At 51.8% G+C, this 13,856-nt stretch overlaps 1 protein-coding gene across 2 annotated transcripts in view; it reads left to right on the forward strand.

The window, feature by feature from the left end:
* The window catches only part of Ubqln4 (ubiquilin 4), a 28,280-nt gene that overhangs the window by 5,850 nt on the left and 8,574 nt on the right, over window positions 1-13,856 (forward strand). The window contains exons 3-11 of one of the 2 annotated variants that reach the window (XM_050166464.1): window positions 16-215; window positions 597-859; window positions 6,286-6,444; window positions 9,872-10,095; window positions 11,067-11,208; window positions 11,760-11,843; window positions 11,931-12,046; window positions 12,402-12,585; window positions 13,530-13,850. In XM_050166464.1, coding sequence (XP_050022421.1) covers window positions 16-215; window positions 597-859; window positions 6,286-6,444; window positions 9,872-10,095; window positions 11,067-11,208; window positions 11,760-11,843; window positions 11,931-12,046; window positions 12,402-12,585; window positions 13,530-13,682 — 1,525 coding nt within the window. In that variant the 3' untranslated portion in view covers window positions 13,683-13,850. Of the gene's footprint in view, window positions 1-15; window positions 216-596; window positions 860-6,285; window positions 6,445-9,871; window positions 10,096-11,066; window positions 11,209-11,759; window positions 11,844-11,930; window positions 12,047-12,401; window positions 12,586-13,529; window positions 13,851-13,856 lie in introns of those variants that run through there. The other variant, XM_050166465.1, reaches the window with a different exon arrangement.

Consider the following 13,856-nt stretch of genomic DNA (forward strand, 5'->3'; position numbering starts at 1 on the left):
GTTGTTTCTCCTCAGGGCTCAAGATCCAGTGGCCACTCCTGCTTCTCCCCCATCCACTCCCGACTCTGCTTCTGCACCCTCCACCACGCCTGCCTCCCCTGCTGCCCCCACCCAGCCCTGCGGCTCTGGCAATGCCACTTCAGATTCTGGCAATGGAGGAGGACCCTCTCCAGTGGCTGCAGAGGGGCCCCCAAGTGCCACTGCATCGATTCTCTGTAAGCCTTTAGGGAGGAGAGCACAGCTTGTATTTATTGGAGAGGGGAGTGGGAGTGCACAATGGTCCCTGCTCCTACTCCCACGGGGGTGCTTATGCCAAGCCTGGGGGTAGGGGATCAGTTTACGATGGTTTCCAGGATTTTAGCAGCAAAAGGAGAGATGGGGTGAGAGTCCTGGTGAAGAGCAGAGAAGAGAAAGGCAGGTGGCTGCTTCATTTCTACCTGTGGATTGTGATGTTCAGCCTGACCTCTGCCTTTAGAGAGGTTTCTTTGCTGGAGCTGTGGTGTGGCTGCAAGAGGGACCTGTGAGAAGCAATGAGGGCCTATCCCGGATTCCCAGGCCCTGCTAAATCTGGACACTGACCCTACTCCTTCCCACAGCTGGCTTTGGGGGCATCCTTGGCCTAGGCAGTCTGGGCCTGGGTTCTGCCAACTTCATGGAGCTACAGCAACAGATGCAGAGACAGCTCATGTCCAACCCTGAGATGCTGACACAGATCATGGAGAACCCCTTGGTCCAGGATATGATGTCAAACCCTGACCTGATGCGCCACATGATCATGGCTAACCCCCAGATGCAACAGCTGATGGAGAGGAACCCTGAGATCAGCCACATGCTCAACAACCCCGAGCTCATGAGACAGGTGGGTGTGACAAGGCCTGAGGGAGGAATCTGGGGTCCTCTGTTCTGGGTCCCTGTTTCTTCATTCAGCTCATTCTGTATCTTTGCATACTTGAGACAGCGATGAACAGATACAGGCCAGGAGCTCCTTGTCTCTAAATGAAGTGGGACAGATATGCAGGTAACACCATATTAGTAGGTTTCTCCGCCAATGCAATAAACCAGATCAAGCCAAATTGAAAAAGTAAAAGAACAGGTATATTGGAGCAAAGCAGCTCCTAGGTGAGCCCTTCAGCTCCAGAGAAGAGCCGGAGAAGTCACACAGCTGAACTACAGCAGGGAGCTTATCTACCCTGTAGGCGAAGGGTGCCGCTGTGTCCTCCACAAGCGGGGTGTGTGCCCAGTACGGTCAAAAGCTGACCATTAGGCAGGGTCTCGGCTCCTGGCGACTCCAGGGGAGGAGCTGCTGCAGCCACCAAGAGTGCAGAACTGCTTTTTAGTGCCTTTTCTTTGTTGGAGATTCTCTGAGTGGTGGGGTTTGGAGAGAGAGGAGAGGCTTTCTGGATCAAGCAGGAGTGAGCCGGAGGTTCCAGCCGAACATCTCAACGTCTTTGGGTATATGGGCACCAGTTCTGTCTGCCTGTTTCCTGTTAATATGGGACAGTTTGGGGGGCAGAGTCAGTGGGCTTGTGTTCAGTGGGAGTTACGGGTGAAGACGCATTGGCTAACCACCACTCTGGACACCCAAGGAAGCAGAGAAGGCGAGTTGCTAGGAGAAAAGAAATGACAGATTATTCCCACCAGCCCTCTAAATGGGGCTAGCCATGGGAAGATGGAGATTGTCAGAAAGAGCTGAATGGAGATGTGCCCTGGTTGTGTTGGTGGAGTGACTCAGTACCAGTTTCCGCCAGGTCAGATTTGTGGATACAGTAGCAGCACTCTTTCCCCAGGAAAATGAGCTTGGTGCAAAACAGCTTGGTGTCATAGCAAAGGCTATAACTTTGGGTTAAAAAGGCATGGACATTTTGAGGGAAAAAATATAACCCAGAGATAAAGATGAATGAGCAAGACACAAGAGCAGGTAGGGTGACCATCATGGCTCCTCACTGGGACATTCTGTAAAACGGAGGGTGTAGGGTCCCAGTTCCTGGACAGACTGTTGATCCTGCGTAGGTGCTTACTGCACCCTGGAGAGGTGGCACCAGCACTGATGTCCCAGGAGCTTGGCAGCTGAAGGAGGTGAGGATAACTGTTAGGGTCCCGCCCACCGGGGGCTCTAGAGAGTTAGGGGGTAACTGCTTGAGCAGTAGCAGGTTCCAGGGAGAGAGGCACGGGCGGGCTCAGGGCAGTTGGCTTGGGGGCAGGGAGATAGCTGTCAGCACGTGAGCTGAGGAGGGACCTTAGGAGGGAGAGGTAGGTTGGGAGGTGCTGGTTGAGGAGGAATGGCCTTCCATAAAGGAGCTCAAAATGGCCTAGGCCTGTAAGAGAGCATGGGGTGACCCGGAGGTGGGCCAAGACAACCGGAGTTCAACAGAGACTTTGGTGAGTTGTTCGATGAGTCCCTTGGCCCTCTCAGCCTTTCCCGGGGATTGTGGGTGGTGGGGGATGTGGAGTTTCTGGGAGATGCTGTGAGTTTCAGGCACTAGCTTGATGACTGATCCTGGAAGTGAAAGCTGAGCCGTTGTCTGTTTGGATGGTCTCTGGCACACCCAACTCAGGGATGATGTGTTTGTGGAGAACCTGAGCCACCAAATTTGCTGTTTCCCTGGAGGTGGGGAACGCCTCTATCCATCCTGTAAAGGCACCAACAAGAATTAGGAGATGTGGAGTTTTTATGAGTGAGCATGTGGATGAAGTCAATCCTTGCCTGGTTGGGATCCTTGGAGCTGGTGCAAGGGCTGGTGTGTCTGGAGGGAGGGGCCCTGTGGGTTGGCCTCAGCACACTTTGTAAGAGGAGTGGACCTGTAAAATATGAGCTCAAAAATGGGTGGGGTCAAAGAGGGGCTCTAAGAAGAGGAAAAAAGCCTTGGGTCCTGTATGTAAGGTTTGCTGAAGGTCTGAGATGGAGAGCACCTGGTCCTGGGGAAGGATGAGATGGCTATTTAAGTAGAACCGTCCGTCCTCTGTCTGTGTGGCCCCTTTATTCAGGAGTTGTCCGTCTCTGGCTGGTAGCAGGGCTGATAGGAAGGTATCAAAACAAAATGTGTCCTGTGGATCTAGTCTCCAGGCCACTAAGTCAGTCTGGTATTGCCACAGACCACTGGGTCCTTGGGGGATTGGTTTCCCCAAGCAGTAGATTATGGCTACCTCTGCCAGGGAGCTGGAGGGTTCAAGAGCTTGCTATAGGGGGTCAGTTGACAATGGGAGTGCCCTTGGTAGCGAGGAAGCCCCTTCCCTTCCAAAGTAGAGAATGGGCATGGGCTATTAAAAAGCATATTTAGAGTCAGTGTTGATGTAAGCCCATTGACCCTTAGCTATTTGGAGCGTTCTCGTCAAGGCAATTAATTTGGACTCTTGGGAAGAGGTCCCCACTGGCAGGTGCATTGCTTCAACTGTTTTAGTAGAAGTGACCACCACATAAGCCGCCTGGCAGTTTTCTGATCTGTCTATAAGAAAACTTCCAGAGGTCCTGAGTTCAATTCCCAGCAACCACAGTAGAAAGAACACTGTGTACATAATAAATAAATGTATAAAAGAATTAATAAATGAGAACTTCTATCAACAAAGAGGGTGAGTTGGAGGTCTGTGAGGGGTTGGTTTAGGAGACCAGGCATAAGGCCTCCACAGCTTCTGGGCAGGAGTGGGAGGGGCTATCAGGAGGAAAGGAACAGGGAACCCTTGAGGCAGTTAAGGGAAGAAGAAGCTGGGAGTCAGAAAAGAGTGTGGGACCAAGGAGAGGTTGGCCCCAAAGCGACTGTGGATAGCACCAGACAAACGGGGGTGTGAGAAGAACCCTGCAAGAATGCAGGGAAGTGGCATGGTCTTAGGCAGAAAGGAGGAGGTCCCCTCCTCTCCCCACCCTGTGACAGAAACTGTCAGGGGAACTGGGACTTGAGTGAGATGTCAGTAAAGAAAAGGTTGCCCCATTTTCAACAGGAAGGCGATGACTTCCTGCTACCTGGAGCATCACTCTGGGCTCGGCCAAGGTGATGGGAGTCCTCTGCCAGGCTGAGGAGCTCAAAGGCTGGAAGGGTCTCAGGTGCCTGTGCTGGTGGGTCTGGGCCTCCATGGAGTGGCATAGAGGACAAGTGGCTTCTAGTGGCTGGGCTGCCAGCAGACAGGGCCATTGGCCGAGGGTTGGGGCAGCAATGGGACCAGTGCCCTTCCTGACCGCATTTGAAGCAGGCCACTAGAGGAGTTGACTTTGGCTGGTCCCCAGTGGCAGAGCCTTGTGGACTTTCCCTGTTACCTTTGTGGGAATGCCGATGGCCTCAGGGCAGTTTCCTAGGCTTGAGCTTGGCATACAGCCTTCTGTTGCAGCCAAGCCAGCCAGAAAGACTCAGCTGCTTCCTCTCGGGTGTTAAAAACCTTAAATGCCACAGGGAGGTGGTGGTGCACACCTTTAATCCCAGCAGTTGGGAAGCAGAGGCAGGCAGATCTCTGTGAGTTTTGTGGCCTACAGAGAGAGTTCCAGGACAGGCTCCAAAGCTACAGAGAAACCCTGTCTTAAAACAAGACAAAACCAAAACAAACAAACAAAAAAATCTTTAAAAGCCATTTTCACCAGTTCCTGTATGAAGGTTTAGGGAAGATTCTCAGCCTCTTTTGGTTTTTGTTTGTTTGTTTGTTCTTTCTAATACCTATTCATAACAGTGAAATGAAATGGGTAATCAGGACCGTGGCTTCCACTGGGGAGGCTGGATCAAGGCTAGTAGAGCAAACGGTTATGATCTCAGCAAGGTACGGTGGAAGAGCAGACAGGGAAGACAAACCGGGAGAAAGGATCTGTTGGAGGATCACAGCATGGCTGGACTAAACGCTGGGAGAGCCTAGTTAGTAAAAGAGGCAAAACGGGTACCTTTTGGGGGGCCCTGCCAAGGTGTGCCTGAGAGAACACACCAGGAACAACAGAGTTCGTGCGAGAGGTTTACTGGGGAGGGGGAGCTGAGACGTGAGAGAGGTAATAGTTGGACAAACAGGGAGAAGAGAGGTAGGGAATTCCAGTGACTCGGGCAGCCAGCTGGGGTGCAGGGCTCAGGATTAGTCCCTGGGTGAAAAGGCCCCTAGAGCTGCCACAAGCCCAACCAACAAAACCTGGGCCACTGAGCACTGGCTATGAAGGGCGGGGTGGGAGTGCAGAGCTCAGAACCCTGGATAAGGGAGCTCAAACCATTTATCATTTAGTGCGAGATAGCCCCAATTTGGATAAATTTTAATGGTGTAAGGACTTTTTGATCATTTGGTATTTTTTTCCTGCCTAGAACTGTACCTGTTCCACAATAGATTCTTATGGGATGATAAATTATAGGATGAGATCAGAGTCCTGTGAGGCTAGGTTTATCAACCTAGAAAGGTGTCTTAGAGGTGTTCCTACAGGTTTGAGGAGAAGATGGCAGTCCAAGGTACAGGTATAAGGAGCTTGCTGGCTTCACCGTGACAGCCCTGAGGCTGAAGTGCCACTGCCAGCCACTGCAGAGAGCCCTCATCCTCAGTGTTGCAGAGGGGTCAGTTTGGCTGACGAGTGAGAGGTGGGGTTAAGCGTATTCGGCCTGAATCCTTTCCCTACACAGTTTGATTTACCAATACTCATAGTGTGGTTTTGGTGAGCCCTGGCCTAGAAACCTGTGCGTGGTTAGCTTCTGTGTTAGGAGACAGCAGGTTTGTGATCCTCTCTGACCCCATTTTCATATCTATAAAAGATGGGCAGGAATACTTACTCACCTGGGATGGTCATTGTGAGGATGATGTGACCGGTTCTAGGTTAGTTAGTTCTGTCATTGTCAAGCCTTGGTGATGTCATGATGAAGCCGGCAAGCTACTTCTTATTCCTGTTCTTTGGACTGCCATCTTCTCCCGAGATCCACTCCAGTCTCTGCAGTACCTTCCTGGACTGATGGAGCTAGCCTCACGGATCAAATCCCTTACCCTAGAATCTCTCGTCCAGTAAGCGGTTTTGAGTCACCACAATGGAATAGGTCCAGTTAGGCAGGGAAAAAAACCTGGGCTCCTTCATATCCTCGTTTTCTTATACTCTCTGGCAACTCTGTGGACCCTCTGAGCCTGAGAGAAGGAAAATGCTGCCTAACCGTGTCTAGGAACATCATCCCTCAATTTGAAAAAGCGCAGGTGGAGTCCAGATTACAGGAAGGAGGGGATCTGGTTTGCTGTACTTCCTGCCGCTGTTGGGTGGTTCCCACATCCCTCATGTAGAACTGCTCCTCAGGTCCCTTTTCCTAGCTTGGTGTTCCTCTGGTTCCAGGGTCCATCTCATATTTTTCCCTTCACCAGACAATGGAGCTTGCTCGGAACCCAGCCATGATGCAAGAAATGATGCGGAACCAGGACCGGGCCCTCAGCAATTTGGAGAGCGTTCCTGGAGGATATAATGCCCTCCGCCGCATGTACACCGACATCCAGGAGCCCATGCTCACAGCTGCTCGGGAACAGGTGGGGCCAGGAGGCAAGCAACAGGAGGGCTGGCTGGGATCGGGATTCCCTACTCCCAAGCTAAGCAGGCCCCAGTGCTTTCTGAGGTTACCTGCCCAGTCTCCTGTGGGCTGGAAGGTATTTCCTTTCAAGTGCAGATCCAGCGCTGGCCAACTCGATGAGGGCAGAATGAATAGAGGTCCCTAGGAAAGTAGGTACGATGGTGTCGAAGGGACATGACATTGTTCTGATGAATTCTTATGCCAGAGGCTCAAAGGTTGGGAGGCTGACCTGGGTTCAGGAGTTAACCAACCCTAGTACAGTGTATCTCAGCTATTACCATGTTTCATTCATCAGGATCACTTGGGGGAACTTGTTAATAACGAGGTTCCAGAGCCTACTTAGGACTGTTCATCGGGTCAGTCTCTACAGCTTCTGACTTGTTTTGGAGACAGATCTCCTTATGTAGCCCTGGCTGTCCTGGAACTCTGTAAAACAGCTTGGCCTCTGACTCATAGAAATCCACCTGCCTCTGCTGCAATTAAATGCTCACTGACACCTTGTTTTTGTTTTTAAGACAAGGTTTCACTATAGAGCTCAGGGTGTCCTAGAACTTGAAATCCTCCCAAGTCAGTGTTCCAAGTGTTGGATGTGTCATCATGGTCAGTAGGGTATACTTTAAAAAATGTATTTATTTTATATGTTTGGTGTTTTGCCTCCATGTATATTTGTGCACTACTTGCATGCAGTGCCTGTGGAGGCTGGAAGACAGGGTCAGATACTCTGAAACTAGAGTGACTGGTGGTTCTGAACCATGTCGGTGCTAAGAGACACACTCAGAACCTCTGAAAGAGCATCCATTGCTCTTAACTGTCTGAGCCATCTCTCCAGCTCCACACATCTCCAGGATTGGGCACTTTTAAAAATGCTTCATGGCTGGGTGGTGGTGGCGCACTTGGGAGGCAGAGGCAGGTGGATCTCTGTGAGTTCGAGGCTAGCTTGGTCTATTGAGCAAGTTCCAGGACAGCTAAGGCTATACTGAGAAACCCTGTCTCGAAAAACAAAATACAAAACAAACAAACAAACAAAAATTCTGTGTGGAGAATATTGCTCACTGGTAGAGCACTTGCCTAGAGTGTGTGAGGCCCAGGGTCAGTTCCTAGCACCACCAAAAGGGGAAAAAAACCAACTCTATGAATATGAGGTGTGGTGTCCCATATCTATAGTCCCGGTATTTAGGGAGATCAGGAGTTCAAAGCCAGCCTAACTATATGTAATTCTGTCTCAAATCAATGAATAAAGTAGCTCAGTTGGTAGATTACCTGGCTAACATGCACAAGGCCCTGAGTTTGAGCCCCAGCAACACAAATCCTAGGCATAGTAGTAATGTCTCTGTAATCCAGCACTCAGGACGACCCAGAGGCCATGGCCTCCTCAGTCTCTGTAATCCAGCACTCAGGAGGACCCAGAGGCCGTGGCCTCCTCAACTACAGACCAGGTTCAAGGCACTTGAGAAACATGATATCCTGTCTCCAAAACAAAACTAAACCGAATAGTCGAGAAAGGCAATAAACAGTCCAGCTAATTCTGAGCGCACGCAGTGAAGCAGGAAAAACACTGGTTCTGCTAAGAGAACAAAGCATTTGGCATCCACAGACCTCTTTCTACTTCCTAGCAGTGTGACTTTCTGTACTCTCTCCCCGAGTCTCCCTCTCACAGCCGAGGCGTCTGTCACAGCAGTAGCGCTCACACGCTGGTCTAGAGAATAAGGTGAGCGTAGATCTTACACCTGAGGAAAGAAATCACTGCCTGTAACCCCAGCTTCCAAAGGCAGAGGAAGGAAACCACCACTAGCTCTGAGGCCAGCTAGGCCTGCTGGGCACACTGCCCCCCCCCCAAGAAAAAGATGCATTCATAACCGTAATCCCGTTACTCTAGAGATAGAGGCAGGAGGATCAAAGTTCAAGGCTAGCCTGAGCTACAAGAGAATATAAAAAACAAACATACGAAAGTTACAGAGGGCCCTGAAGAACTTTGTTTTTGTGAGTTGGACCCTATCAGTATTCACTGCCAGAAACTAAAACCGAAGTCTGGGCGAGGCGAGAGAGTGAGAACAAACTTAGAAGAGAGTGTGGCCTTACCCCAGATATCTCTAATGTCTGATCCTATAGGACAGTTGGCTTGTTAGGTCTGTATTCATTCCATTGAACATCCCCTGCTATACAGCTTTCATAAGGGTAAGGAAAAAAGAGCAAATTAACACTTTGTAGGGTTATGAAAACTAACTAACCTTACAGGGGTCATAGGGCCACATTTTTGAGAGCTGGCGTATAGGGGGATATTATATAGAATAAACTGCCCAGGCATACAGTAGGTGCTCAATAAACAGTGGGCAGTTGCTCTGGTGGTTCAGGGAAGAGATTTAATCTGTGGGTGTGCTAGGAAGCACAGAACAAGTTAAGGAGTACAAGTTGTGGACCATGCCGATTGCAGCAGTGGAAATCTGAAATGGCAGTAGCCTGGTTTGTGAGGCCAGTTAACTAGTCTGTGGAAGCCAGCAGCATCTTTCCTCAGCTCAGCAGATTTGTCAGCCGAGACCCCGTGACTCACTCTGAATGACAGGACGGGTGGGAGGGGCTAAGCCGCTCAGCTGGCGCCCTGGCTTCAAGGTCTTAAGTGAACCTCTGTGAAACAGAGCTAGTGAAGGAGGGTCCAGAACCGCTTGGCACACGTGACTCTCTGGGCATACAGGTCCCTAGAGAGACCTCTCTGTCCTGGTTGCTGGAGGGATCCATCTGATGAAGTACATCCCGAGTAGTCTTTGGTAGCGTGTGAGACAGACTGGGGACTCACCCAAGGGACAGAGGAAGAAGAAAACCTCAAGGGAATCCTTAGCCAGAGCTCCACTTCCCTAGGGTTCCGTCATGACTTAATTAGATAGCTCAAATGCCTCTCGGGGACTGAGAAGTGAGGAAGAGAGTTCTGGGGTATCTCGGGGTCACATTAGCTAGTTCTGACAGCCTGCAGCCATGAAGCTAACCATTCCTTACTGAGTTACTAGTGTCAAAGCTGAGGGTGAGAAGGTGAATCCGACATTACCTCAGCCCCTTAACTGCTCCAAAGCAAAAATACCTCATCAGAGCACAGGAAAGCCTTGTGTGAAGCTCTGGGTCCTAGAGGTGAAAGCAGAGGCCCACACTGAGCACACGCAAGGGAAACGATGGCATCTTTTCCTGCGGGCGTTGGCTGCAGTCACTAGCGTCCTCCAGTTGCCCTCTGCAGGCTGGGATGAGAGTGGAGCTCGTCCTTCGGGACAGAGCAGAGGAGGCTGTCTGGTGTCTCTCCTTTGCCTGGGGAAGGGAGGCTGCTACGTGTGAGCAGAGAGGGAGCCTCTCCTTCGTCCCTCTTTTGTTTCAGTCCTTAACCCAAAACCTTTCCCTCCTCCCAGTTTGGCAACAATCCCTTCTCTTCCCTGGCCGGGAACTCCGACAGCACATCTTCCCAGCCTCTTCGGACTGAGAATCGAGAGCCCCTCCCTAACCCCTGGAGCCCCTCGCCCCCCACCTCCCAGGCCCCCGGGTCCGGTGGGGAGGGCACCGGAGGATCGGGGACCAGCCAGGTGCACCCGACAGTCTCGAACCCCTTTGGGATCAATGCGGCTAGCCTGGGGTCAGGGGTGTCTTAGGGTGAAGGAGCTTAGTGGGGTCACACCAGGGCAGCCCCTCTGCCCCAGGACTGAATGGGGTTCACACTGCTTCAGTGTATTGAAAACAGGTGAGACTGAATTAAAGCTACAGAAGGGCTGAGCAGCCTGGGGTAATGGCCCCGTCCTGTATAGGAGGAAGCTATGTTCTGGCAATGTCCCATGTCCCTGGTAGTGACCTAAGTAACAGCTCATGAGTAAACCAAGCCAACCTCCCAGCTCCATGAATACCTCCGTTACCAGGGTAAATGGGTCAGCATGGGAGATGGGAATTCAGGGAAGGGTTGCAGAGGAATCAGACCACATTCAGGGACAGCAGATGTGATGTTAGAAGAGAAAGATATGCAGGATTATCATATGCACAGATACAGGACACACACTGCTAAGCCCTAGGGAATTCTCTGCATTGGGACAGGACACATGGCTCTGGGGGAGCTTTTGGTAGATTCCCTGATTTCTCTGCATTCCTTCCCCTTAATGTGCTTCGGTTTGAACGCTATTCCTAAGCGTTGAGGGATCTGGGCCATCTCCAGGAGAGGGAAGGACCAAATAGGAGCCAGCTCCACATCCCTGCGCTGGCTTCAGCCACACCATTACTGTACCTGAGTGGGGCTGGCTTGAGAAGCGGGCCTCTGCTGCTAAGGCAGGTTTAGAAGTCCTCGCCGTTCAGTTCTTTCTGGCTCTCACTGCTCTGAGCCTGGGGCAGGTACAGTCCAGAGGAACATAACTCAGTCTTGGTTTCTAGCCAGTTATCCCTTAGTCAAATCGGTGGGACAGATCCAGGAGAGGCAGGAGCGCTTGGACCTGTGTCATGTGCTTGGATGCCTATTCACTGTAGCTTCTCTGTTTCTGACCGCTCAGTGAATAAGGTAGATGAAATGAGGTATCTAGTTTCCATTTGGACCCCTTTCTTCCTGTTTTGTTTCTCCCTCTTTGTTCTAGGGGTGTTCAACAGCCCAGAAATGCAGGCGCTCCTCCAGCAGGTCTCTGAAAACCCCCAGCTGATGCAGAATGTGATCTCAGCCCCTTACATGCGCAGCATGATGCAGACACTCGCCCAGAACCCTGACTTTGCTGCTCAGGTATGAGTCTGGTCAGAGGAGGTGCTGCTGGGGAAGGGTTCCCCGCGACCTAACAGTTGCCACTCCGGGGCCAGGCTGTCTAGGTTCATACTCAAGTTTTGCTATTTCGCAGCTCCGTAAGCTAAACCAGTTACTCCACCTCCTGATCTCCGCACTGGAATGGGTGGCGTGGCTCACGGGAGGCACCATGTGCCGCCCGTTACTGCTGGGCACACATGTCTGTTCCTTCTCACCGCTCCGCATGCGCTTTTGGAGTACTTTGAGATTTCTTGAAATGCTGGTCAGAGCCGGGCGGTGGTGGCGCACGCCTTTAATCCCAACACTAGGGAGGCAGAGGCAGGCGGATCTCTGTGAGTTCGAGACCAGCCTGGTCTATAAGAGCTAGTTCCGGGACAGGCTCCAAAGCTACAGAGAAACCCTGTCTCGGAAAAAAAAAAAAATTGCTGGTCAGATTTTTTGCAGTGGCAGGAGCACTGAAGAGGGTCTGAAGCTGTGGGGGGCTTCTTAGGGAAGGATGAGCCAGGCCTCCCCTACTCCCTTCCCTCTGGCAGATGATGGTGAATGTCCCGCTGTTTGCGGGGAATCCACAGCTTCAGGAGCAGCTTCGCCTGCAGCTCCCTGTGTTCCTGCAGCAGGTGAGTGAGGGTCGCAGAGGGGAGACCTGGGGTCAGGTGACAGGCTATGGCTGCAGCTTATTTGCTCTTCCTGCTCTTTCCCAACAGATGCAGAACCCAGAGTCGCTCTCCATCCTCACCAACCCCCGGGCCATGCAGGCCTTGCTACAGATCCAGCAGGGCCTGCAGACCCTACAAACTGAAGCCCCTGGGCTGGTACCAAGGTAAGGAGGGTTGTGGGCATTAAGGTTCTCTCTGTCTGTCTGTCTGTCTGTCTCTCTCTCTCTCTCTCTCTCACACACACACACACATACACACACACACGCGCGCGCCACTGCACCATTTTTCCTTGGGCTGAGTCCACTTTCCTGTTTTGTTCTGATTGCTTTTCCTTCTGGATCTCATTTTTCTTTTCCTTTTTTGTTTCTTCTCCAGATTAAACCTCCCTTTTGTAGCCCAGGCTAGCCTCAAGCTTATGGTCCTCTTACCTCAGCCCCTAAGGCTAAGGTTGCTTCATGTTCATTTCCCACCCTGTTCTGGACTGCCGTCTCCTGACTCTTATTCTTTTCCTGCCTCCAGCCTTGGCTCCTTTGGGACATCCCGGACCCCTGTACCCCTGGCAGGCAACTCTGGGTCTGTCGCCGAGGCCCCCACGCCCTCCCCCGGCCTCCCAGGCACGCCTCCTCCAACAGTGGGTTCCAGTGCCCAGCAGCAGCTCATGCAGCAGATGATCCAGCTTCTGGCTGGAAGTGGAAATTCACAGGTACACAAGGCAGCCGCCTCGGGCGCCAGGGGAGCAGAGGCAGCTGCACAGGGTTTGCAGGAGGCTAGACTTGGCTCCATGCTCTGATCTGCCACTCAGTAGCTTTGGGCAGATTACCATATGTCCCCAAGTTCAGTGTCTTCAGCTTTAAAATAGGGTAAGAGCAGGGATTGAACACTCAACCCATGCTTGGGAGCATGCCGAATGCTCTGACTGGAGAGTCGTCGTCTACACCATTTCCCGACGACCTCAGGAGGTTCAGTGTCGGTGTTTATACAGATGGGGAAACTGAGGGCAAAGAGATCGTCTGGCAGCTCACTTACATAGTTGGTTGACTATGAAGGTGAAGGTCTTAGGTAGGCACAGGCACAGAAATGACTTGGGGGTATGACCTCTGTGAATCTGCTGGAGAAACCAGTCTACAAACATTTGTGTAAACTCTGACAGGGCTGGGTCAGGTTGATCTCCAAGGTGCATCCAGTATAACTCTGTGACTGAGAAGCATCAGCATGGCACTGGGAGGGGCTCTGACTGTTGGGCTGGTTGTGTTGTCCTAGGCAAGTATCTCTAGTGGTCGGCAGTGACGCCAACCTGCTGTAGCTGGCTTTCTTGACAGACTGCCTCCCGGGCCTTCATTTGTAGTTCACTTTCCTCATGCTAAGCACACGGCTCTGCTGAGGGTGGGGCCAGAGAAGTAGACACAAGAGCACCCTTGACCATAGGGTACTAGGGACCTACTGGTGTTGTGTAAACACTCAAATTCAAACTGTCCCTCTAGGAGACAGTGCTGCAATCCCAGCACTCGGGAGGCTGAGACAGGAGAATTGCAAGTTCTAGGCCAGCCTGGGCTACATAGCAAGATATTCTCAAAAAGAAAGGAAGGAAGGAAGGGGCTAGCCCTAGAATTGGGTCCATGCCCACTTGCCAAGGCCTGCCTTCTCCAGGTGCCGATGCCAGAAGCAAGATTTCAGCAGCAGCTGGAGCAGCTCAATTCCATGGGCTTTGTCAACCGTGAAGCTAACCTACAGGCCCTGATCGCCACAGGCGGGGACATCAATGCGGCTATTGAGAGACTCCTGGGGTCCCAGCTCTCCTGATCCCTTGGCCCGTGCCTCCTGCTTTCCCCAGCTCTCCGTGCCAGCCTTTGGCTCCTCTATCAAACCCTACCTTCTGTAGCCTTCTTTGACCTCTACAAACAACAGGGTGATTCTGGAGGCCTGGGCCCAGCCCCATAGCTCTGTTCAAGGGTTTTGATTTTGTTGCTGTCTTAT

This window comes from Alexandromys fortis, unplaced genomic scaffold (assembly GCF_014885135.2).
Source record: "Alexandromys fortis isolate MF-2015 unplaced genomic scaffold, M_Fortis_MF-2015_v1.1 scaffold_152, whole genome shotgun sequence".
NCBI lineage: Eukaryota > Metazoa > Chordata > Mammalia > Rodentia > Cricetidae > Alexandromys > Alexandromys fortis.